At 50.2% G+C, this 25,000-nt stretch overlaps 1 protein-coding gene across 2 annotated transcripts in view; it reads right to left on the reverse strand.

Annotated features, from left to right (window-relative positions):
* Positions 1-25,000, reverse strand: part of LOC113830518 (hook microtubule tethering protein) — a 159,927-nt gene that overhangs the window by 79,270 nt on the left and 55,657 nt on the right. For both annotated transcript variants that reach the window (XM_070126397.1, XM_070126396.1), the window contains exon 4: positions 13,555-13,657. In XM_070126397.1, the coding sequence (XP_069982498.1) occupies positions 13,555-13,657 (103 nt within the window). The remainder of the gene's footprint in view (positions 1-13,554; positions 13,658-25,000) is intronic.

Here is a 25,000-nt window from a genome sequence, read left to right on the forward strand (position 1 = left end):
AGAGGAGTTTAGATAAAGTAAGTAAAAGTTGGATAAAAACATTATTATTAAGTAATGCTAGTAGTAGTGACACTAAAACACTAAAGTATAAATAATTTCAAAAGAATCAGTTAGGAGATACGAACATTACTACATCTAAAACAACACATAACTTTTACTATTACTACTACTACTACTACTACTACTACTACTACTACTAACTACTACAACTGCAACTACTACTAATAATAATAATAAAAATTAATTATGACAATAACGTAAGGGACGAGCCATTACAAACAGCAACATGCAAATCTCACTGTGAATGAAAAGAAAAAAAATAAACATCACCCGAAAAAGTATCGGGGTGATGCCGTTGATGATGACGATGATAATGACGATGATAATGACGATGATAATGACGATGATGATGACGATGATGACGATGATGACGATGATGATGATGATGATGATGATGATGATGATGATGATGATGACGATATTGATGATGATGATGATGATGATGATGATAATAATGGTGATGATGACAATGATGGTGATGATGACTATGATGATGATGTGGATGACGAAGACGACGACGACGATGATGAGTATACTGATGACCATGATGATGAAGAGAAAAGAAAGGACGACCGAAAGGAAAGGAACGAGAAACGGGAGAAGAGGAGACGTCGAGAGGCCACACAGCGAGCGGGCACATGGCTGGCCTGCCGCGCCGCTACTTAGAGGGCGCTGCAAAAGAAGGCGAGGACCATTACTTACTGTCCGGTCCAAGGCAACGCGGCGATCACGGGCGGCGGAGGGCGGCGGAGAGCGGCGGAGGGCGGGGGAGGGCGGGGGAGGGCGGCGGAGGGCGGGGGAGGGCGGCGGAGGGCGGCGGAGGGCGGGGGAGGGCGCGGGGCGAGAGAAAGAGTTGGGCGCGAGGGGGAAAAGGGGAGGGGAGCGGGAGACGGAGGGGAGGAAGGAAAAGAGGAGAATGAGGGGTGGGGAGGGGAGATATCTATCTATCTATCTATCTATCTATCTATCTATCTATCTATCTATCTATCTATCTATCTATCTATCTATCTATCTATCTATCTATCTACCTATCTATCTATCTATCTATCTATCTATCTATCTATCTATCTATCTATCTATCTATCTATCTATCTATCTATCTATCTATCTATCTATCTATCTATCTATCTATCTATCCATCTGCCTTTGTCGGTTTATCTATCTATTTCTCGGCGAAAGATGTATCTGTACATGCACATGTATATGTAAATGTAAATGCATATTTGTGCATGTGCGTGGCCACTCGACAATCTAAAGAACAGTCAAATCCGAACAAATAAAAGCAGAAAGAAAAATCTCTAACCATACAAAATTCTTGTCAACAATAACAACAGCGCCATTATGATTCATAAAACAATAGCGATAAAATGAACAAAGGTAATTCAGACAATCAGGATGACGACGTACAGGGGATAACATCGAAAAGGGATAATGATGAAAAACAGAAAAAATAATAAGATAAAAAGCAACACCGCATCGGCAAAAGAAAAAAAATCCACCAATAAAGAACAATAAACATCACCAACACTCAGGGAGAACAAAAAACATGATACTACATATTTGTCGTGATGTTACTTCACGCCCCGTCCCTGCAGCTCCTCCTGACCCTCCCCCCCTCACCCCTTCTCACCCACCAGACCTTCTCTTTCCTTCCTTCTTCCCTTCTTCCCTTCTTCCCGTCTTGCCTCCCTCCACCAATCTGACCCTCCCTCCACTCTCGCCTCCCGCCCACCGTCTCCCCTCCTCCCTCCCTCCTTCCCTCCTTCCCGCTCCCCTCCAGCCCACTCCCTCACCCACGTAGCCTCCCCAAAATAGCCCCCTCCCTCTCTATCTCCCCCCCCCCTTCCCTTGCAAGAACCAGGTCCTGTGGCGCCGCGGCCTTCGCATGCTCACCTGGCGATCCTCCTTTTGTTTACTTGGGCTTCTCTTCCTTCTCTTCTTTTTCTGCTTTCCTCACATCCTTCTCCTCTTCCCTTTCTCCACTTTCTCCTCTTCGCCTGTCTCTTCCTTCTCTTCTTCCCTCTTCCTTTTCTCTTCTTCCTTCTATTCTCTTTTTTCCTAATTGTCTCTGTTCGTTTCCCTCTCCTTGTCTCTTTTCGATTCCCTCTTCTCGTTTCCGTTCGTCTCTCTCTCTCTCTCCTTGAATCTCTCGTCTGGTCTCCTCCCTCATTCCTTACGTTCGCACTCGGCCTCCTCCTTATCCCCTTCTTCCCTTCTTCCCATGACTTATCTCTTTGATCTTCCTTTTAATGCTTTAGCTCCCCATTCTTCCTTGTTCATCTGTCTTTGTGAACCATTCCTACTACCACCTCATCTACTCAACTCGCCAATTCTCTCATCCACCTCCCTTCTTCAGATCTGTTAAATACCAATCTATTTACAATTACCTCGATTCCCTCAAGATCTTCGCCCGCCCCCTACCCCTCCACTACCACCCCTCCACCTCCCCACAACCCCTACCAACCTCAACCCCCTCCTCCTGTCGTAACTGCCTGGACACTAGCCAGTCCCGAGACCTCGCCCGGGGTGCCTCCTGTCGTAATGACTGCCTGGACACTAGCCAGTCCCGAGACCTCGAAAAGGGGGTCCTGGCCAGTAATGACGGCTAAGTGGAGAGAGGAGGGAGGGAGGAGAGGAGGGAGGGAGGGAGGGAGGGAGAGAGGAGGGAGGAGAGGGAGGGAGGGAGGGAGGGAGGGAGGGAGGGAGGGAGGGAGGGAGAGAGAGAGAGAGAGAGAGAGAGAGAGAGGGAGAGGGAGAGAGAGAAGGAGAGAGGGAGAGAGAGAGGGAGAGGGAGAGGGAGAGGGAGAGGGAGAGAGAGAGAGAGAGAAAGAGAGAGAGAGAGAGAGAGAGAGAGAGAGAGAGAGAGAGAGAGAGAGAGAGAGAGAGAGAGAGAGAGAGAGAGAGAGAGTGAGTGAGTGAGTGAGTGAGTGAGTGAGTGAGTGAGTGAGTGAGTGAGTGAGTGAGTGAGAGAGTGAGAGAGTGAGAGAGAGAGAGAGTGAGAGAGTGAGAGAGTGAGAGAAAGAGAGAGTGAGAGAGTGAGAGAGAGAGAGAGAAGAGAGAGAGAGAGAGAGGGCGGAAGAGAGAGAGAGAGAGAGAGGGAAAGAGAGAGAGAGAGAGAGGGAGAGAGAGAGAGAGAGAGGGAGAGAGAGAGAGAGAGAGAGAGAAAAGAGAGAGAAAGGAAGGGTAAGACGGAGATGCAGCAGAAGGAAGAGAGAGTGCGAAGCTGAGAGGAATGGAGAGGGAGAGGAAGGAAGAGAGAGAGAGAGAGAGAGAGAGAGAAGGGAGAGAGAGAGAGAGAGAGAGAGAGAGAGAGGAAGAGAGGAAGAGAGAGGAGAGGAGAGGGAGGAAGAGAGAGGGAGAGGGAGGAGAGAAGAGAGAGAGTAGAAGGAGAGAGGAGGAAGAGAGGAGAGGGAGGGAGGAAGAGAGAAAGGGAGAGGGAGAGATGGGGAGAGAGGGAGATGAAGAGAGAGAGGGACAAGAAGGGAAGGCGGGAAGGAAAGAAGGGTGAAAATGCACAAAAGAAAAGTGATGGCAGATTGACAGGCGATAGGGGAAATTGACTATTAGAGAGGAGGGATGATGGGAGAAACGGAGGGAGAGAGGACAAAGAGAAATCAAGAACTAAAAAAAAAGCGAAAGATAACAGAACTGACTGACACACACACGGCAAACAGACAAAGAGCGAGAGAGAGAAAAAAGGAATGACACAACGGATCTCAGAGCATCAGGTCATGGACCTCCCCGAACGAAGCCTATGGTCCTAGGCCTATTACACGTCATCGCGACCTCCTCAGCGGGGGGGTGCCACGTCGTGCCCTTATTGCCCTGACCCCTCCAGCTTGCCCGCCGCTGCCCCCTGCCCTTATATGCGGCGCCATCAATACAAGGCATCTTTCCACAGCATTACGCAAAGGGTCGAGGAGGAGAGTCTTGGGGAAAGTTTAAGTCGAGTCCTTAAATGGAGTCCTGAGGGAAGCTTAAGGGGAAGGAGGCTTTGGAAGTCCTGAAGACGGCTTTCGTAGAGTTCCGGGGAAAGCCTAAGTAGAGTCCAGGGGAAAGCTTAACTAGAGTCCTATGAGAGACTTCCGTGAATTCCCAAGAAAAGCTAAAGTGAAGTCCCGGGAAAAGCTCAAGTACAATCCTGCAGTCCTACTCTTAGGGGAAGCTTTAGTAAGGTCATACAGGAGGCTTAAGTAAAGTCCCGGTGGAAACTTTGCTGCCACGGCCTTGTGTTGGGGGCGGCGAAGTGAAGATCAGAGCAATGGATATTTTACCGGACTTGAGATTTTGACGTTGAGAGTTTTCCGTAGTATGCTGGTTCATCAAGAGAGGGAGAGGAAGATATGATCAAAAGCACCACAGGATGTCATTAGCTAGGACTTTTTTTTTAAATAGAGTAGGCTGCGTATCTTTGTTATATGTCATTATTCCATTTCTTTCCTCTCTCTCCTTTTATCCCCTTTTCTCTATATTCTTTCTTCCTTATCCTTTTTTCATTTTCACCTTCCTTCCTTCATCCCTATCTCCCTTCCAACCCACCTTTCTTCCCTCCCCTCCTTATCCTCCTTCCTCCAATCTTTCCTCCTTCCTTCCTCAGCCACTCCCCACCCACCTCCTCTCTCGCATCCTCCTCACGACACGACCAACCCGAACGAAATGCAACGCAAAGCAAGACTCAAGAAAATTAAACATTTCTTGACCATCGACGAAGGAGAAACAACCGCAAGGGCACGTCAAATATTCCCTTCATTTGAACTGACATCTTCGAGACATCTAAGGCGAAATGCATGAGAGAGAGAGAGAGGAGAGAGAGAGAGAGAGAGAGAGAGAGAGAGAGAGAGAGAGAGAGAGAGAGTAAGAGTAAGAGAGAGAAAGAAAGAGAGAAAAAGAGAGAGAAAGAAAGAAAGAAAGAGAAAGAAAGAGAGAGAAAGAGAGAGAGAAAGAAAGAGAGAGAGAGAGAGAGAGAGAGAGAGAGAGAGAGAGAGAGAGAGAGAGAGAGAGAGAGAGAGAGAGAGAGAGAGAGAGAGAGAGAGAGAGAGAGAGAGAGAGGAAGGGAGGGAGGGGGGGATGAAAGGAGTGAAGTATATCGTAAATACACATGGTGCAGGGGAAGGGGGAGGACTAGAGAAAGAGGGAGGAAGAGGATGGGAAGAAGAGGGAGGGGGAGTTAGACCGGGGAGAAGGGGGAAGAAGAGGAAAGGGTGAGGAGACGAGGGAAAGGGAGAGGCAATGGAAGGAGTGAAGTCTACCGCACACCTCCAAGGGCATAAAAAAAATGAAATCTAACGTAATTCTACCAGGAAATGATAGAAGCGACGTCTAACGCACATCTCCCAGGGAACGAGAGGTGAAGTTCCGACGCGCCGAACGGGTGGCGGGGCGGCGCTAACGGAGCAAAAATGATCCCCCAGACTCCCAGCATCCCAGACTCATACCAACACCCTCCTGGCGCCATGCTCCTACAGCCGTCCCTGATACCGACATTTTTTGGTGTGTGAGCGCGCGTTTTGTGTGCGCGTCCCCGTCGTGTGTTCCCAACAGTCGCAAAACCAAACAATCAGTACATTATCCAAGTAAAAAAAGACGAACGACCCTTTTCAGGACAACAAGGACGCTCACATTCCCCACCCGGAGGGGAGCTCCCCCCCTCCCCCAAGAAAAAAATAATAATAACGCCAAATTTCTTAGCTACGCACGCCAACATATCATTCTAATCCGGTCGTTTCGCACATAATTTGCCGTTTTTTTCCCCAAGAGACGAAAAAAGCCTGTCCCTTTTCCTCCTTCTCCTCCACCTCCGCCTCCTCCTCTTTCTCGTCCACCTCCTCTTCTTCCTCATCCTCCACCTGCTCCACCTCCACCTCTTCTTCCGCCGGCGTAAGTCGTCTTTGTCATGCAGGACGACGCTACGTCAGGGCGAGGTCGAGCGACGTGGCGGGGCTGTGACATCACGCGGTCGATCCCGGATGTCCCGAGTATCGAAGTCCCGGTGGCAGGGCTGGTGGAAGCGGTCGCGGTGGTGGAAATGGTGGCAGGCACTCATGGGACAGATCTCGACATGGAGGAGGAGCAGGAGGAGGAGGAGGAGGAAGAGGAGGGGGAGGAAGAGGAAGAGGAGGAGGAGGAGGAGGGGGAAGAGGAGAAGGAGGAGAAGAAGAACAAGAACAAGAACATCAACAACACCAACAACAAGGTGGAGGAGGAGGAGGAGGAGGAGGAGGAGGAGGAGGAGGAGGAGGAGAAGGAGAAGGAGAAGGAGAAGGAGAAGGAGAAGGAGAAGGAGAAGGAGAAAGAGAAGGAGAAGAAGAAGAAGAAGAAGAAGGAGAAAGAGAAGGAGAAGGAGAAGATGAAGAATGATAATAAGAATAAGAATAAGAAGAAGGAGAAGGAGAAGAAGGAGAAGGAGAAAGAGAAGGAGGAGGAGAAGAAGAAGAAGGAGAAAGAGAAGGAGAAGGAGAAGGAGAAGGAGAAGGAGAAGAAGAAGAAGAAGGAGAAGGAGAAGGAAGAAGAAGAAGAAGAAGAAGAAGAAGAAGAAAAAGAAGAAAAAAAAGAAGAAGAAGAAGAAGAAGAAGAAGAAGAAGAAGAAGAGGGAGAAGAAGACGAAGGAGGAGGAGGAGGAGAAGAAGGAGAAGGAGAAGGAGAAGGAAAATGAAAAGGAGAAGGAAAAGGAAAAGAAGGGATAGACGGAGATACAGCAGAAGGAAGAGAAGGAGTACGAGGACGAGGACAAGAAAGGCGAAGGACATCGAAAAGAATGAGACGAAGAGACAACACATAAAAAAACGCGAGAAAAGCGAGCAAGGAAGAGCAGCCGCATCCACCAAGGAGGGCCGCGGGAGCCAGGACAGCGGAGCCGCGGCAGGTGAGGCCAGGGTCGCGCCGCACACTTACCGCCCGCCCCCGCAAGAACAATAATTGCACAACAACAACTGCTACATAATGAGGCTGACCCGCGCCCTCGCTGTGATATTTTCCCATATCCTTGCGTCGACTCCTCGTCACCTTCATAATGCTGGGTGGCATAAAAAGGGGCGGGGGGAGAGGGAGGGACAGGGGCAGGGGGAGGGGACGGGGAGGGGTGGAGGGTATGAGGAAGAGGTTGGGGAGGGAGGGAGGGAGATAGGGGTAGTGGGGAGGGGGAGAAGGATAGTAGGAAAGGAAGTGGAGCAGATGGAGAGGATCAGAGGTAGAGGGAGAAGGAGACGAGAGGGAAATCGAGAAAGTACAGGAAAAGAAGGGTAGGGAGAGAGAGATTGAGGAACAAGGAGAAAGAGAAAGAGAGAGAGAGGGTGAGATACAGGGAGAAGAAGAGGAAGAGTGTGAGTGAATGAGTCTGAGGAAAAAGAGATGACCACAAAGGTCAACCACTTCCCTATATGGTCCCTCCTCTTCCTCCTCCTCCTCCTCCTTTTCCTTCTCCTCCTCCCTCGCCATCCTAAGTTATCCCACATAATCCCCAACCACCCACCCATCCCCACAATGGCCCAACAGTCTCCCTGTCTCTCTCATGATCCCTGAGGATGTTGCCGAAGGACTCGGTCAGGCGCAGTATTGTTGTGGCTCGACTCCAGCGCTGGGGACAAGTGGCGGTCACACGCACACGCCCCTTCCTCTGCCCGCCCCGTACGGCACTAAATTCCTTCTGAGGCCAATACGGCATCGTAGAATTGTGGACCGCCACCCCCCATTATCCCTTCCATCAGCATTACAAAAAATAAAGTAAAAATACCCCAAACAATCACAAACACAATCCCACTCATAAACGAACACAAACAAACAAAAACACTCATATATACATACGCAAACTCAAACACACAACCCACAACGCACATTCGCACATGCACACACACAAGAACGCGCGCAGAGACAGAAGAAACGCACAAACACCATCTCGCACGTCCGCATTTACAATTTCCCACAATTTTCGGAGAATCACAACGGCCCTCCTAAAATCAAAAAGAAAAAAAACTTCCGCACTCACGACACCACCACGTTACCGAAATAAAGTGTTACCTTGGGGAGAAATTAGGGGTGAGGATTCCCACTGGAATGAGAGGTAGGGGGATGAGGGGGGTGAGGGGAAGATAAGGAGGGGGTAAGTGGGGAAAGGGGATGGTCACACACAATGCTACGCGTTACCTTGGGGAGAAATTAGGAGTGAGGATTCCCTCTTCCCTTCCCTCCCCCCCCTTCACCCTTCGTCCTCAGCTGAAGCGACTGCGGTCACGTTTTTATTCTTTTTAATTATGGGATTAATTACAGGACAGTCCACGCTTACTTCATAGGGGGTGACTGTTTCCCATCGTCATTAACATAATAATAATCGTTATTATACCGTGAGTAATAATAATAATCCCACTGGCCTTGTGTCTTGAGATACTCATGGTGACCGGAAAAAAGACTAGACGTGACTGACAGACAAAATTCAGTCCCAGGCAACTATCTCACGCTCTTGGAAAAATTGATATACAATTACACGAGTTGCATTACTCCCAATTAATACCAAATGGGAGTATTGTTAAACTACTGCTAAACAAAGGAGTTTCCCTAACCCTTGCGATCACGTCTGCTAACAATAACAATAGAAGTGATACAGTCAAGGCCGGTGGTTGACGTTTTTTGTTTGTTTGTTTCTCATAACTAATGTCCCATATTTGGCAGGAAGCTATTAATCCAGATGATCATAGCATAAAGAAGTTGAATAATTCATCATACTATTTTTTTTTCTTTTTGTTGATGGTATCTTGTTCGAGTAACAGTAAAAGGCTGATGCTAATGGCATGTTAAGTAGTGGGAATTTTTCGGACACTAAAGGATGCACCGCTGTAAAAATGTGGGAATTTTAAGCTTTGCATAAATTGCGGTCATTACAGCAGAGAAGTTTCGAAACAAAGCCCCTGTAAAGCCCGCTTGTGGCCATTATAACAAGCCTGGCCCAGCTTCCACGGCGCATCAAAGATCCGCTAATCTGCAAACTCGCCCTAATCTCGATCTTCAGTCTGGACGGAGCTCCTCCTCCTCCTCCACTTCCTCCTCCGCCTCCCCCTCCCCCTCCTCCAGATTTCCCGCCGGCCAAAACGTCTTAGTGGCTACGCCGCCTTATCTTGGCCCACTCTGCCTTCCCTCCGCGCGCCCCTTGGTTTTAAGCCTACCAGACAGCCTCCTCCAGCCCCTCTTTGGTTTTTATTGGTAATTCATACTCGGCCCTACCGAGACAGATAACGTATCCCTCAACCCTAAAAAACGGAAGAATGAGAGAGAAAAAATAAGAAAAAAAAAGAAAATAAGAAAAGAAAAAGAAAACAAACACAAACAAAAACCAACTCATCATTACCCCCAGACGATCGACTCGATACTACAATGAAACCCACACAACGAACGCCTGGTCTCGGCTTGCGCATTCAGATGTTCTTGTTTTGGCGATTTTCTCCGGCCTTCCCTCTCGCGGCGGACGGCGGCCGATTCGGCTCGGATGAGTGGCGGTTCACCTTGGGCTAGTCAATGGTCGGGTAGGCTCTACGGGAGGAGGGATAGAGGGATAGAGGGATAGGGAGATAAGGGGAGGAGGGATAGAGGGACAGAGGGATAGGGGGATAAGGGGGAGAGGGGGATAAGGAAGAAGAGGGAAAGGGAGAGAGGAAGGGGGATAAGATGGAAGGAGCTTTGAGGGAGGGGATAAGTAGGAGGGTAGTTCAGAGTGTAGGGGGAAATAGGGACAGGGAAGACTGCGAATTGCGGGGAGGGAGGGAGGGAGAAGGAGATGGGGGAAGAGGGAGATAGGGAAGGGGAGGAGTCAGAGGCAGATAGGGGAAGGGAAAGAGGGGGGAGAGGCAAGATGGAGGGGGGCGACACAGAAGGGACAAGGCAAAGGGGCAAGGAACAGGATGAACGGGAAGGGGGACAAGGTGAAGGTACAGGTGGGGGGAGGGATGAAGGGGAAGACAGACAAGCAAGAAGGAGAGGGGTGGAGGGGTACGAGGCCGGGGTCAGGCGTACTGTCTAGTGTCTAGTCCAGTGATTAACTCTGACCCCGAGCACCTGCACCCTCCCCTCCCCTCCTCTTCCCTCCCCTCCCCTCACCACCCCCACCCCACCCCTCCCCTCCCCTCCCCAATCCTCCCTACCAACCCCCCCTCCCCTACCCCCCCATTATATCTAAGTGTGCATGCCCTTACTTAGACCTTCCTACAACTCCGTACATGGCAATGAGAAATTCTGGCAAAGAAAGGGCCTTGCCAAAACGTGCCCTACCTGCGAATATGCTCGCACCCCCTCCTCTCTTCTCGTTCCTTATCCATTTCCCTTTGCCTTTCCATATAAACGCGTTCGCTTCCCTTCCATTCCCCATTCACTTTCCCTTTCCTTAATGCATATACTCCTGCCTCTTCAAATTCTACAACATCGCCTCATGTTTGCTAAAACGATGGTCGGATTTTATGATTGGTCATCTAACCTTCTATCTCTGTATAAACAAAGAATTCTTAACAGTTTGCCGTAAAGATATTTGCAAATGTGTACGTCATGCATAAATATATATGCGGCCGTGCGAGTGAGAGAGTGAGTGAGTGAGTGAGTGTGTGAGTATTTGTGTGCGCGTTTGTCTGAGTGCGTGTTTGTTTGTATGTGTGTTTCTCTGTGTGCGTGTTTGTCTGTGTGCGTGTTTGTCTATGTGCGTGTTTGTCTGTGAGCGTGTTTGTCTGTGTGCATGTTTGTTTGTGTGCATGTTTGTCTGTGTGCGCGTTTATTTTGTGCGTGTTTGTTTGTGTGCGTATTTGTTTGTGTGCGTCTATGTTTGTGCATGCATTTGTGCGTGCACGCGTGTGCGTGCGTGCGTGTGCGTCTGCATGTTCGCGTTCACGGAAGATAGAGGTACGCGTGTGTACCTGGGCCTGTATACATGCCACACACAAATAAACAGCAGCAGCGAGGGGGCACACGAGGTCACCCAGAAGTCAAAGGGTTAAGCAGAATTATGGGGCGGTTCGGGAGCGAGGGCAAAGGAGTGTGGGACCAGGAGGGAGTATCGAAGGGCAAACAGCATGAGGCAGAGGGGGGGGGGGATGGGCGAATTAAAGGGGGGAAGGCGGTAATAAGACTAAGAATGCGACGAAAAAGGATGTAACTCACTTGACTTCTGGGTGGCTTCTGTGGGAAGGAGAAGGGAAGATTGAAGAGGAAAGAGGGTAGAGGAAAGGAGTGAGGTGTTAGGAGTGACGATTATGGAAGGAGAAGAGAGAAGCGAGGACGGAGAGGAGAGGAGGGAAGAGAGAGAAGGAAGGCGGGAAGAAAGGGAAGAGAGAGGACGGAAAATGAAGGAGAGAAGAAAATAAAAGAAATAAGGTAAGAGGAATGGAGACAAAAGAAAAGACGAAAGAAAGCAAGAAGAGAGAAGGAATAGATCAGAAAGAACTGAGGAGGGAAAAAGGAAAGAAACGAGGAAAAAAATTGAAAAACGATGAAGCAGAACCCAAAAAACGAGGAGAAAGAGATATCAAATAACAAGATCAAACTCTCAACCTTCCATTTCTCCATGATATCCTCTCTTTTCCCCTCCCCCTCCACCCACCCACCCCCCATTCGCCCCCACTCGGTCACACACCTGCTGAGACGCCGCCCGTCCAATTACCCGTTAATGACGCATAAATCACCGGCCTGTGTAATCTGCGATACTCCCTGCCTTCCACTTCGCCGCCATCATCATCACCCCCTACGTCATCCACATACTTCATCCGCGGCCGCCTCCACCTCTCCACTCCGCTCGGCTCTCATTCTCTCTTCTGCGTCATCTACTTATTCCATCCACGGCTGCCTCCACTTCTCCCCACCGCGCTGTCTCATTTTCTCTCTTCTGCGTCATCCACGTATTCCGTCCACGGCCGTCTCCACCTCTCCATTCCACTCGACTCTCACTCTCTGTACTACGTCGTCCATTTATTACATCCATTCGTTTCCACCTCGGCCAATTCGCGTGGCTTTTCCTCCGTTCTCCTACGCCATCCACGTATTTTATCCCCATGCGCTTCCACTTCCTTTTCTCAGTGGATATCAAGAACCAAAAAGTTATTTTCCCTATGCTTCTACCCTCTTTTCCTCAAGTTCTTCCTCTTCCTCTTTCTATGCATATACCACCTTCCCCTTATCCCTTCTTTCTTCACTTCCACTTTCTCTTTCGTTTCCTCCTTAGCGTGTTTTATCTTTCTCTCTCCTCTAGCCTCATCCCCTTCTTTCCCTTTCTCTGCGTCGTCATTTGTCCCCTTTTCTCCTTCATTTGCCCTTCCTGCCCTTTCCCGACGCCCCTCCTCTCCTTCTCCTCTACATTTTCCCCACCAAATCTCCCTCTTCTCCCTCGTCTTTTCTCTCTCCACCTTTCTTCCTCTACTTCTTCCCCTTCCTCTTCCCCGACCTCAAGCAGGCCGTCCTTCCTAGCATGAGTCACTCGCGCCTTTGTAGAAAAAAGTCTTCCCCCCCTCCAGGAAGCTCCCCCTCACCCACCACCTCCCACCATCCAATCCCTCCTCCATCCCTAAACCCCTCCCACCTCCCTCCAATCCTCTATATGCCCCCCTCCTCCATTCAGTCAGCCCATCCCCCTCCCTCCGTCCCTCCCCCAACCCCTCCCCTATCCCATACGCCCCCTCCTCCATTCAGTCTCCTCCACCTCCCAACGCCACCACCTCTCCCCCCTCCCCTGCTCCCCCCCCCCTCGGGACTGGGCACCGCGGCGGCAACCTTGCAAGTGGCATTTCGTGTGTCGAAAGATGTAATTTTGCACGCTGTTCGCCCAGCCGCTCTACCGCTGCCTCCGACTACTTCTTCCGTTTTCTTTTGAACAACATGAATCCGTTTTCATCACAATCGGCTTTCTTCGCCTTTTGCATTTCCTGTTATCAGCATTTCCTTTAGCTGGCGCCCAAGCGGATGAAAATAAAATAAATTCCATCTGTTTAACTTTCCTCAGTCCACCGTCGTACCCTGCTGCATGAGGTCAGACCTTATCTCTGCCCTACGGGTCCACCATCTGAACAGCTGACGAATAAATGCATTGGGAGCGATTCAAAACGCCCTTTTATGAATCCTTAACAGGGGTTATATTCTTGTGTAAAGTCAAAATGATCATGTGGATTGATGGTGATTATTGATGATGTCGATGACCATTGATGCTATGATGATGATTACTGTAACTACAACCACACCTATACTACTACTAACACTACTACTACTAACACTACTACTATTACTACTACTACTACTACTACTACTACTACTACTACTACTACTACTACTACTACTACTACTACTACTACTACTACTACTACTACTACTACTATAATAATAATAATAATGATGATGATCATAACACCACCAATGATGCTGCTAAGCCAGAAGCGTGCGTGCAGTGCCGCACCGTGCCAGGCCGGGGCGTGCGGCGCTGGCGGGCGCTGGCGGGCCGCCCCCGAGGGGAGGCGTGCTGCGGCCGACGGAGAACTGACGTACCTATTTTGTTGAGGTCCGGGAGCGGGAAGTGCTTGATGTTCTGGTTGAGCTGCTCCTGGAAGTAATCCACGATGCCCTGCAGCACCTTCCTCAAGTTGGACACCTGCAACAGGAACAGCGGTCGTGGTTATTCATCGTGGCATTCGCAGAGGGCGGCGTCGTGCAGGCCGGTCTTTATCGCAATTGCAGGCATTTGCAATTCCTGACCACGAACTCTTTGCCTCTGACTTATTGTGGAATTTTTATCTCTCGCTCTTCTCAAGGAACGATTGAGTTTGAAATTTATACTGAGGGACTTTTTTCTCTCTCTAAGCTCAGCGAAGCATAAAAATAAATTCTACCTCCGACAAGGAATTCATATAAACAACCTATATCAATATGCAACAAAAAGTAACGTTCAGAGTCGATAAACCCTTAAATACTTTCATTTGTCTATATCGTTCCCAGCGCCTTTAAAGTCTTGAATATAAATTGGCCTGATCCTATTGCGCTTGTACTGTAAATGAGGAACGATTGGTAATATATACTACAGCTTACAATAAAAAAACTATATTTTTGTAAAGAAATAATAGCAACTTTTAGAATTAAAGAATATCTTAACAATAACGGTAATTATACTAATATACTAATAGTAATAACATTTGCAATAATAGTAACAGTAATAACAATTGTAGTAATAGTAATAGTAATAACAATTGTAATAAGAGTAATAGTAATAACAATTGTAATAATAGTAATAATAATAATAACAAAAAAACATTAAACACAATGATAACAACATAACCAAATAATATCAATAGTATAGTAATAATAACAAAATAACATCTATAGTATAGTAATAATAACAAAATAACATCAATAGTATAGCAATAATAACAAAAAGAAGAGTACGAAAAATACCAACATCAACAGAAATGATGACAAGAACAAAAACAGCAACGTAAGAAGTGAAGACAAACCACATCAGCTTAAATACAGAAATGCCAACAGCTGTGTACACACATGCCCATCGGATCCCTGGTGGATAATCCCAGAAAACGGGAGAGCAAGTTTCCCCGCGCAGGCACGCACTCCCGCGGAGCGCGGCCACGCAGTCATGGCTAGGGAGTCCCCCGCAGCGCGCAGAAAGAGCGAGGCACTACATGTTAGAATAAATCAACAGAAGTAATGGACTCTAGAGGACCTCTCGAGTAACCAGGGGCAGGGGGAGGCAGGGGAGTTGAGGGATCCGGAGAAAGGGGGGAGAGGGGTCCGGTAAGTACACGTTCAGGGCAAGGAGCGTATGGTTACCGAGGTGCAACGGACGCCGCAGAATGTAACAGGTCGTCTGGCCCGCGGCACCCCCACGCCATCGCTCACCTCTACCGTGAAATGTGCCAAAAGGGGAACGACTACCGCCGCGCTGTTTTGCATAGGGATCCCGTCTGCACAGTCGCGGGTTCTTTGCTTCTGGAGCGCGCGTGTGACGTTCATCTTAAGAACTAAACCTTTTTCCGGAGAAATGGTGCAGAGACCGTGAGTGTGCAAAAGGATACTATATGGAAACGAGTAATTCTTTCCCCGAATCTTAAGGCTGACAAGGGCAAGAGGATGGCAACGGCACCTCCCTCGGGAATCCTTCATGATCAGTCCTCGATTATGCACACTTTCTCGCTGGTGACTGTGTGTCCAATGCATCCTTCGCAGGACATGCCGAGCCTCAGGGTTAATGGGAGCGCCTGGGGGATTCTCGCGCCATGGGAGATAAAGGGACGCCCATAGGCCTGGATCCTTTGGCGTGGGCTCTGCATAGCCGCCGGCAGGCACATGCTCTTACTGCTATCCTGCACAGGAGGAGGAGGAGGAGCCTGACGCGAGGGGCAGCAGGGCGAGGAAGGGAGTGGCCCGGGGTGGGTGTCCTCTGCTGACCTGCCCGCTGGTGGACCTCCTGCCTCCCCCTTCCCCCACGCCCCCCGATCCAACCCTACACCTTCCCGCCCACCATTCCCTCCCGCCGCACGCCATACACTTGTCCTGGCTCATGACTGCACACCACCCCTGCCCGCTCCCTCTCTGCGCTCCCTCGCGCCCGCCGCTCCTCTATTCAACGCAAACACGAAATGCTCATACTCCCATCTTGTTCCCTTCTCAGCTTTTTTTTTTAATCATTCACTTCTTCCCATTCCATTTCCCCCATCACTTATCTTATCTCCCTTTATCTTCGTCTATTTTTTCTACTATTCGACTGTTCCTCGTTCCTCCCCTGGCATCCATTACTTAACGAAGCTGTTTCAAGGCAATCATTCTAGTCTGAATTTCTATAACGTTTCATTCGTAATGACCTCGTGAGTAGAGCACTACTCTACTTTCCCGCTGCATCATTTTGCTGCCTTGCAATCTCTCCCTAATTATTCCTCCACTCCTCCTTTCCCTCCTCCTAATCCTCCTCATTATCGTCATAACCATCATCATCAATATGATCATCCATCATCCATCATCATCCTCATCATCCACCATCTTTCGAATCACGTCCCCTTACGGCTGAGCAAAGGTGTAAATAACTACGATTTTCTTCACCTACGATCCCCCCTCCCCCCTCCCTCTCCCCCTTGCCCCTCGAACGTAGCAGCACGCCACCGCTATACGGCATCGCACCCACACGCCACCGCAGCGAACGGCCAATAAACGGGTAACTTGATCGTCTCCCTTTTCAGAGGGGGAAAAGGGGAGCAGGGAGGAGGGGGGATATGGCTGGAGGAGGAGGAGGAGGAGAAGGAGGAGGAGGAAGAGGAGGAGGAGGAGAAGGGGGAGGAAGGGGAGGAGGAGGAGGAGGAAGGGGAGGAGGAGGAGGAGAAGGAGGAGGAGGAGGAGGAAGTAGGAGAAGGTGGAGGGGGAAGGAGGAAGAAGGGGAAGGAGGAGGAGGAAGAAGGAGACGAAGGAGGAGGAAGGAAGAAGGATGGAGAAGGGGGAGGAGGAGGAGGATGAGGAGGAGGATGAAAGAGGAGGAAGGGAAGAAGAAAAAGAAGAAGAAGAAGAAGAAAGAAGAAGAAGAAGAAGAAGAAGAAGAAGAAGAAGAAGAGGAAGAAGAAGAAGAAGAAGAAGAAGAAGAAGAAGGAAGAGGAGGAGAAGAAGAAGAAGAAGAAGAAGAAAAAGAAGAAGAAGAAGAAGAAGAAGAAGGAGAAGAGAATAAAAGAAGAAGAAGAAGAAGAAAAGAAAAAGAAAAAGAAGAAAAGAAAAGAAGAAGAAGAAGAAGAAGAAGAAGAAGAAGAAGAAGAAGAAGAAGAAGAAGAAAAAGAAGAGGAGAGAGAGAGAGAGGGGAGAGGGAGAGGGAGGAACAGAGAGGGAGAGTGGAGGAGGAGGAAAAGAGAGAAGCGTAGTGGAAGGAGAGAAACGCGGAAAAGGGGGGAGAGAAGGATGGGGGAGGAGAGAGCAGAAGGACGGTGGAGCAAGGAGAGATGGGTGGAGGAGCAACAGAAGGACGGGGGAGCAAGAGAAGGGTGGAGAAGCAAGGAGAGGTGGGTGGAGGAGCCAGAGGAGAAGGGTGGAGGAGCAAGGAGAGGTGGGAGGAGGAACAGGGAGACCGGTGGATGCAAGGGAGGCTGAGGGAAAAGACCATCGTCCTGCCCAGAGTCCGCCCGACCCTGTCCCCCTCAGCAACGAAGAAAGAAGCTAAGAAAACAGACAGGCCGAAAGGACTGCAATGACTGCATGTGACAAGAAAAGCCAAGGCAAAGAGAGGACATCTCACAGACGAGAATCCCCGGTGGCGCGAAGGAAAAAAAAGACGGGAAACCCATTAGGAATCCGAGGTGTGCTCTGGCAATGGAGTATCCTGTAGTGCGTTGTAGCGTGCTGTAGAGACTGTGTGGGCCGCCAGCAGGACCGGTCCAGCTCGGCCACCGTACATCATCGCTCTCATCTGGGGCTCATCTCCCACACTCCGGACTCAGGCGCACTCTAGACTATCTACTCGCGGCCCTGTCTGTCTACTGATATACCCGGACTTATCTACCGGTTATCTATACCTTTTTTTATATATTTCTATCTTTTTCCATCGATCTATTCTCCCGGCTAGGCCTCTTTCCTACTACCTTCTCTACCTCTTCCTAACCTGCTTGCGCTTCCCCGCCCTTTTCGGCCTCGGTTATTCCCGCGTAAACCGTCCTCCTCCTTCCTCGCCGGCTCGGACTGACCACCGCCACTGGACTTGCCCGTACCTTACTCCAGCGATCACTATCTGACAGTGACCACCGCCTATGACTCTCTTCTCCCGTTGGCTCCCGCAATCGTACGGACTCCTCCCATACTCTCTTAAAAGTCACTCCATAGCAACTCCCAAAACCATCAGCTCCCCCCCCCTGTTCGACCGATGACGCAACACAAACGGCGAAGGAGCGAACGAACCGCCCCTTGGACACTATGGGTGGGATGGCAACAACGGCGGGGACGTCTTCCTCCCTGACTCAGCGCCTGCACCTCCTTTTTTTTTACCTGCGAGAAAAGGGTGGAGGGTGAAAGGACGGGAGGGTGGACATAAATCGTTGGTTTGTTAGTCAACATGTGCGTCTGCTATTTACTAACGACGTAATCTTACTCGGAACAATTCGCCGTTATGTCATCCGACAATTTCTTTTATCTACCTCGTCTGTTTTTCTTCTCTTTGGTCAGAAGACAGCGGAGGCCGTGACCGCCAGCACGTACAGCTCCTTCGATAAAGACACCGACAGGGCAAACATGACGTGCAGGGCGGCGGGCACGGGATGTGTGCGCTGGCCGAAGGGACGGCAAGACAGCAAGTCACGGGTCACTTTCCGAGTCCGCCGTTTGCTGCTCGATCGGGCCGGAGACTGGCTGCCCATTTGCTGGTTGGCTAAACGGTTGGTTGTTCGGTGGCTGGCGGGCTGGCTAGCTGGCTGACTGCCGGGCGGGTTGGCTGGCACACGTCCAACTCAAGCAACGGGCGGCGGCAGGTAGAGTAGTAATCTAGGCTCGCGGGCTGACATCAATCAGCTGGGCGGGGCGGGCAGCCAGGTCGACATAGTGTTATCAGGAGAGATATAAGCTTGCCGGCTGCCGGACCCGGACACAAATACGGCAGCATAATGGGTCATCATGCTGCCGTCATGCGCTGCCGTCCCTTCGCCCCTTCGCGTTGAAGCAGATGCCGCAGCGGCAAAAGCCAGTCACCGTTAGCGAGACAGCTACGACAACCTGTCAGTTGAACGTCCGTGTATCCTCGTCACTTGAAACGATATCGCGGCTCAGGTGAACGTTACGGTAACAACCATTCTGTAAAACATAAACCCCAAAATTTCCACAAATCTTAAATACTCAAAAATACCCATCTCCGCCAACATAGCCTGACGGCGCCGAGGCACAACTCCGGCGACCAAAAAGAAAACAACACAGATAACTACTTTGACCAGCGTTGAAATCCCTCGCCGGCACACGGAGACGGAGGGCGAGGGTTTAAGCACGAGTGTATGCTTACAGAGAGAAAAAAATAGTTGCTGGATATGAGGACATGCACTGCACTTCCCGACGCTTGTATATACGCCAGCAAACAAGGCAGTAAACAATGATCACGTCCGATAAAGAAGTTGGAGTGACCCCTTATTGCACAGTCTCCCGGTCGCGTCTCCGTCCACTTGCTATTACCTCGAGTGCATGAAGGCAGACGGAGGGGGAGGGGGAGGAGAGAGGGAAAGGGAGAGGGCGGAAAAAAGGAAAAGAGTGAAGGAAAGGGAGGAGGAGGAAGAGAGGGAGAGTGAGAGGGAAAGGGAGAGTCAGGGAGAGGAAAAGGAAAAGGAAAATGAGGAGAGGGAGAAGGGAGATGAGGAAAGGGAGAGGATGAGGGAAAGAGAGAAGGAAAGGGTAAAGCAGGAAGAGACGGAAAGGGCGAAGGAGAGGTTGACGGTGAGAGAGAGGGAGAAGGAAACGGAGGAGAGGGAATAGAGAGAGAGAGAGAGAGAGAGAGAGAGAGAGAGAGAGAGAGAGAGAGAGAGAGAGAGAGAGAGAGAGAGAGAGAGAGAGAGAGAGAGAGAGAGAGGAGGAGAGAGAGAGGAGAGGAGAGGAGGAGGGAGAGAGAGAGAGAGAGAGAGAGAGAGAGAGAGAGAGAGAGAGAGAGAGAGAGAGAGAGAGAGAGAGAGAGAGAGAGAGAGAGAGAGAGAGAGAGAGAGAGAGAGAGAGAGAGAGAGAGAGAGAGAGAGAGAGAGAGAGAGAGAGAGAGAGAGAGAGAGAGAGAGAGGAGAGAAGAGAGAGAGAGAGAGAGGGAGAAGAGAGAGAGAGGAGGAAGAGAGAGAGAGAGAGAGAGAGAGAGAGAGAGAGAGAGAGAGAGAGAGAGAAAAAGGAGAGAGAGAGAGAGAGAGAGAGGGAGAGAGAGAGAGAGAGAGAGAGAGAAGAGAGAGAGAGAGAGAGAGAGAGAGAGAGAGAGAGAGAGAGAGAGAGAGAGAGAGAGAGAGAGAGAGAGAGAGAGAGAGAGAGGAGAGGAGAGAGAGAGAGAGAGGAGAGAGAAGAGAAAGAGGAGAGAGAAGAGAAAGAGAGAGGTGACCCCCCCGCTTCGATCTTCACACCGCCGCTGCCCCCACCTCCACCCCACCCCCATCCCGCCTCCTACTCGTCACCAGCATGCACTGTACGCGGCGTCCCGATCCCTTACATGGCGTCGCGAGGATGCGTCTCCACTCGCGCCGGCCGGAACATGTCCCCCGCACATTAAACGTAACGGCGGCTGTTGCCCGACGAACGACCCGACGCACAACCCAACGAACGACCCGACGGCCATACTAAGCGTAGACCCGAACAGCCTCTCTTTGCCATTTTTCTTAGTTCTGTTGCTTTCTTGTTTGTGGACCTGAGGAAAACAGTCAGGTGGCCAAGGAGGCTGGGCATTCGTCCGCACAGCCTCCTTGCTTGTGCAAGCAGATGGTATCGCATGGCCATACAGGGCCCTGCAGCGTGGGCACCAGGCGTGGTAACTGCCATTTAGATACGCTAATACGAAACTTGCTGGTGATCTTCGGGAGATACGGCGTCTATCAAGGAACAGCTCTAGGGATATAGAGACCATCCCAACGCCTGTTTCATTCTGTGCCGAGTAATAAAAAAAGATAAAAGCAAACAAAACTGTTCCTCCCATAAAGAAAAAAAGGATTGTTGCCACCATAAAGAACAAAAACTGTGTACTTGGACCTTTTCAAAAAATTCATTACCACTCCACTCTACGACGACGACGACGGCAACGAACACACAAATCCACACGGAACCATTCCCTGGGGTGACTCACACCACCACCAGCGTCTTACCAGTCAACCATGCCTTCAACAGAACAACCACGAGCATCGCGATCCGTCTCCGGCCAAGGGAGCAACCCGCGCGCCCCAACTTTTCAATACAAATAAAATATAAATATTAGCCTCATCATCATCAATCATCATCATCCTAATCATCATCATCATCATCCTAATCATCATCCTCATCCTAATCGTCACCACCATCCGAGAGAACTTTCCCGCTGAATTCCACCACCACCGCGAGAGATGAATGGCGGCGGCCTTCTCGCTGCTTGGTCGCCTATCCCGGAGAGAGAGAGACGCCCCTCGCCTGCCTGCCTCCCTGCTCGCCTCGCTCCTCTGTCCCTCTTGTCGCTTCGTTCTCCCTCGAATGTGTGGATTTCCTGAATTATTCTTCTTCTCCTTCTTCTCCTTTTCTTCTCCTTATCCTTATCCTCATTTTCTTCTTCTTCTTCTTCCTCTTTTGCTGCTGCTTCCACTGCCTGTTCTTTTTCTGTTTATTCCATTTCACTTACTATAAATCCCCTCATTATTATTGTTATGATCATCATTATCATTATCATCATCATCATCATATTTTCGTTACCATCATTATTATTACTATTATCATCATCATTAATATTGTCCTCATTATCATCCCCCTTTTCTTCCTTTCTTCCATTATGTCCTCTTCATTCATTCTTTCCCTCTTCCCTCTTCCTAACACGAGCCTGATTGCGGCGAGCCTCCCCGCCTCTTGGAGCGAGGGCAGCGTGTTAAAACTCCCAGGTAAAAAGGATGGAGTTACACACGACCCGCTGTCCCTCCCTCTACCTCCTTCGTTGCCTCTCCCCTTCGTTTGTGCGTTCTCTTTTTCTCTCCTTCGTTTGTCCGTTCTCTTTTTCTCTCCTTCGTTTGTGCGTTCTCTTTCTCTCCTTCGTTTGTCTGTTCTCTTTCTTTCCTTCGTTTGTCAGTTCTTTTTCTTTCCTTCGTTTGTCTGTTCTCTTTCTCTCCGTTTGGCTGTTCTCTTTTTCTCTCCTTCGTTTGTGCGTTCTCTTTTTCTCTCCTTCGTTTGTGCGTTCTCTTTTTCTCTCCTTCGTTTGTGCGTTCTCTTTTTCTCTCCTTCGTTTGTGCGTTCTCTTTTTCTCTCCGTATCTCTGTCCTCTCGTGTTTTTATCTTTCGGTATTTCAACTCTCCCACTCCCCCTCCTTCTCCTGATCCTTTCCTCCCTCTCTCCCCTTCGTTAGCTATTTCCGTCCTTCCCTTTCCCTTCTTCGTCCACGCCCTCACCACTCTTCTCTATTACGTTCGTTATCTCCGCCCTTCCCTGTCTCTCCCTGTCCCCTCCTTATCATAGCGTGTCGGACCTTTCGGATTAACCTAAAACAGGATTCGATTAAAAACAGTAAATAAAAGATTTTAAAAAATCATCCACAACTCAAAAAAATATATTAATAAAAAAAATGAATATAGCTGCCACTGTCAACAGACTTTAGGGATCAAATGACAAAAAGAGAAAATAAAGAGGGGGGGGAGGTGAATAAGATCCTTAATCTACAACCCGTGTTCGTTATCTCAGAGCGCGTATCCCAACCACAACACATTCTTCACGGGCAGAATCCGAGACCACAACCCTCCATTCTCTTTTCCCTTGCAAGAATCTCGTGCCTCTCTCCCCCCCCCCCCCTTTACAGTAACCCCCTACACTCGATGCACTCCGCAGTAACCCCTCTCCCTTACCCTCCCCTCTTGTATAAAAAAAAAAGATAGTTCCCCCTCCCAGCCTGCCCCCCTCCCTCCCTCCCTCCCTCTTTCTCTCTCTCTCTCTCTCTCTCTCTCTCTCTCTCTCTCTCTCTCTCTCTCTCTCTCTCTCTCTCTCTCTCTCTCTCTCTCTCTCTCTCTCTCTCTCTCTCAAAACGACCCTTGCCCCTTTCTCCCCCTCGATAAAAAATCCTCCGCTACCCCCCTCTCCCATGATACAACCAACCCTCCCCTTCACAGCGACCCCTCCTTTCTCCCACTCGCAACAACTCCTCGCCGTTTCTTTCACCTTCGCAACAACCGTCTTCCCCCTTCCCCCTTCCTCCTTCTCCCTTCTTGCAACAACCCCTCCCCCTCGAAACAACCCCTTCCTTCTCTTCCTTTCCCCCTTCCCCCTTCTCCCCCCTGCACCAACCCCTTCCTCCTCTCCCTTTCCCCCTTCCCCCCCCTGCAACACCCTGTGCCCTCCCCCTCCCCAAGCTCCCTTCGTCCACACCTGAGCCTGAACCACCGCGGCCGAGATAAGCCAAAGGCGCCACCCTCCGCACCTGTCTCCCAATACGGCGCGCGAGCATTTCCTCCTCGGGCCGCAGGAGTCAGCCGGCCGTGGCGAAAAGGAAAAGTGTAGAGGAGCCGCCGTTCGTATTCCAGTTGGGGGTCACACGAGCCGCTCGCCGACCTATGAGCGTTCGCCGGGCACTTCTGCTTACGCCCGCTACCCGCGACGGGATAGAAACAAATGAATAAGAATAAGAAAAAGGGGAAAAAATAACGAAGCAAAAATAAAAGCCACGATAAAGACAAAACTGCAACGTCCCAGCTGACATTGGATCCAGCCCTCATCACTTTCCTGCACCCATGACGTCACCGTCCTCCCTCTCCGGCTGAAGCAACGGCGCGGGTCTCGCGGACTCGCCCGGCAGGACCAGGGGCTTGCAGCGTTGCGTCACCCTCGGCCCTAAGCATCCCCAACCCCTTCCTCTTCCCCCTCCCCTCCCCCTCACCCTCATCCTTCCCGTCCCTCTCCTCTCCTCTCCTCCTCACCCCATCTCCCCGATCTCCTCCTCTTTCCCTCTCCTTCTCCTCTCCTCTCCTCTCCTCCTCCTCTCCTCCTCCTCTCCTCTTCTCTCCTCCACATACCTTCTCCCCTTTATCCCCTCTCCCGATCTCCTCTCCCCCGATCTCCACTTTCCATCCTCTCGTCCGCCTTTTCATTTCTCTTCTTTCCTTCTTTTTTCTTATCTTGTCATCCTCTTCCTTTTGCTTCCCCCCCCCTCGTCTCCCATCCCCTTCTTCCCTCTTCTCTCATTTTCTCTCCCGTTCATTTCCCTTTATTCATCTCATCTTTACTTATCCCATCTCATCTCCTCTCCTATCCTTCCATTTTTCTCTCCTCCTCTCCCGCTCTTCATTTCGCTTATTTCCTCTTTCCTTTTATCTTCTCTTCTCCTTTGCTCTCCCCTTTATTCTTCTCCCATCCTCTTAACTCTCCCCCACTAATATTCTCCTCCTTTCCCGCCTCTTCCTCCTTCCTCCCCCCACCCCCACCCCCAGCGACCTGACCTCCAAAAATCCCCCACCGCCCCCTCCCCCCTAAAAAAAGGTCAGTGAAAGGGAACCTCACTCCGTCCGGTCGGCCCCTTGCAACGCGTGACTCGGCCATTCATACGGCGGCCGGCGAGCTACCTACTCCTGCCCCCTTTGCTGTACTCTCGTTGGTGTCGGGAGGGTGGGCGGGGTGGGCGCGGTGGGCGTGGTGGGCGGCGGTGTGAAGTCGGACATCTGTGATAATGGGCGACGGTTGAGGAGCTGTTTTTCTTCGAAGGGGAGATGGGAATACAGTGAGAGGGAGAAAGAATGAGGGAGAGGGAGAGAGGATGAAAGGGGGGAGGGAGAAGAAGAGGAGAGGGAGTAGGAAAGGGGGTGGGAGAGGGAGAGGGTGAGGAAGTGGGAGAGAGAGGGATTGAATGTGGGGAGAGAGCTAGAGGATGAAAGGGCAGGAGGGAGAAGAAGGGGAGAGAGACTAGTAGAAGGGGTAGGAGAGGGAGAGGGAGAGGGTTTTATCATCCCCGCTTCTTTTTCATGTTTCCTTTCCTCTTCTACTCCCTCTCCCTCCTCATCGTATCCTCACCACTTTGACTACACCGTCCTTATCATGATTCCTCTACCTCCCTCCCCCCTCCCTTCTCACCCACCCCTCACCTCCCTTACTTTTACCTTCCCCGCAGCAGAAGGACATTTCTGATGGGTCGCGGGGTCCTTGGTATGGCGGGCTAGAAGTGTCAAGTGATTTTGCAATGCTCCTCCGTGTCTATTGTTGCTAAAGTGGCGGACCTTTGCAGGGGATAATAAAGAGAGGAGAGTAGTGTTGTCTTAGGATATCCCAGGTTTCTTTCATAAATAGCTGACAATAGGAATACTAGAAATAATATAT

Source organism: Penaeus vannamei, chromosome 10, assembly GCF_042767895.1.
Source record: "Penaeus vannamei isolate JL-2024 chromosome 10, ASM4276789v1, whole genome shotgun sequence".
In the NCBI taxonomy this organism is placed as follows: Eukaryota; Metazoa; Arthropoda; class Malacostraca; order Decapoda; family Penaeidae; genus Penaeus; species Penaeus vannamei.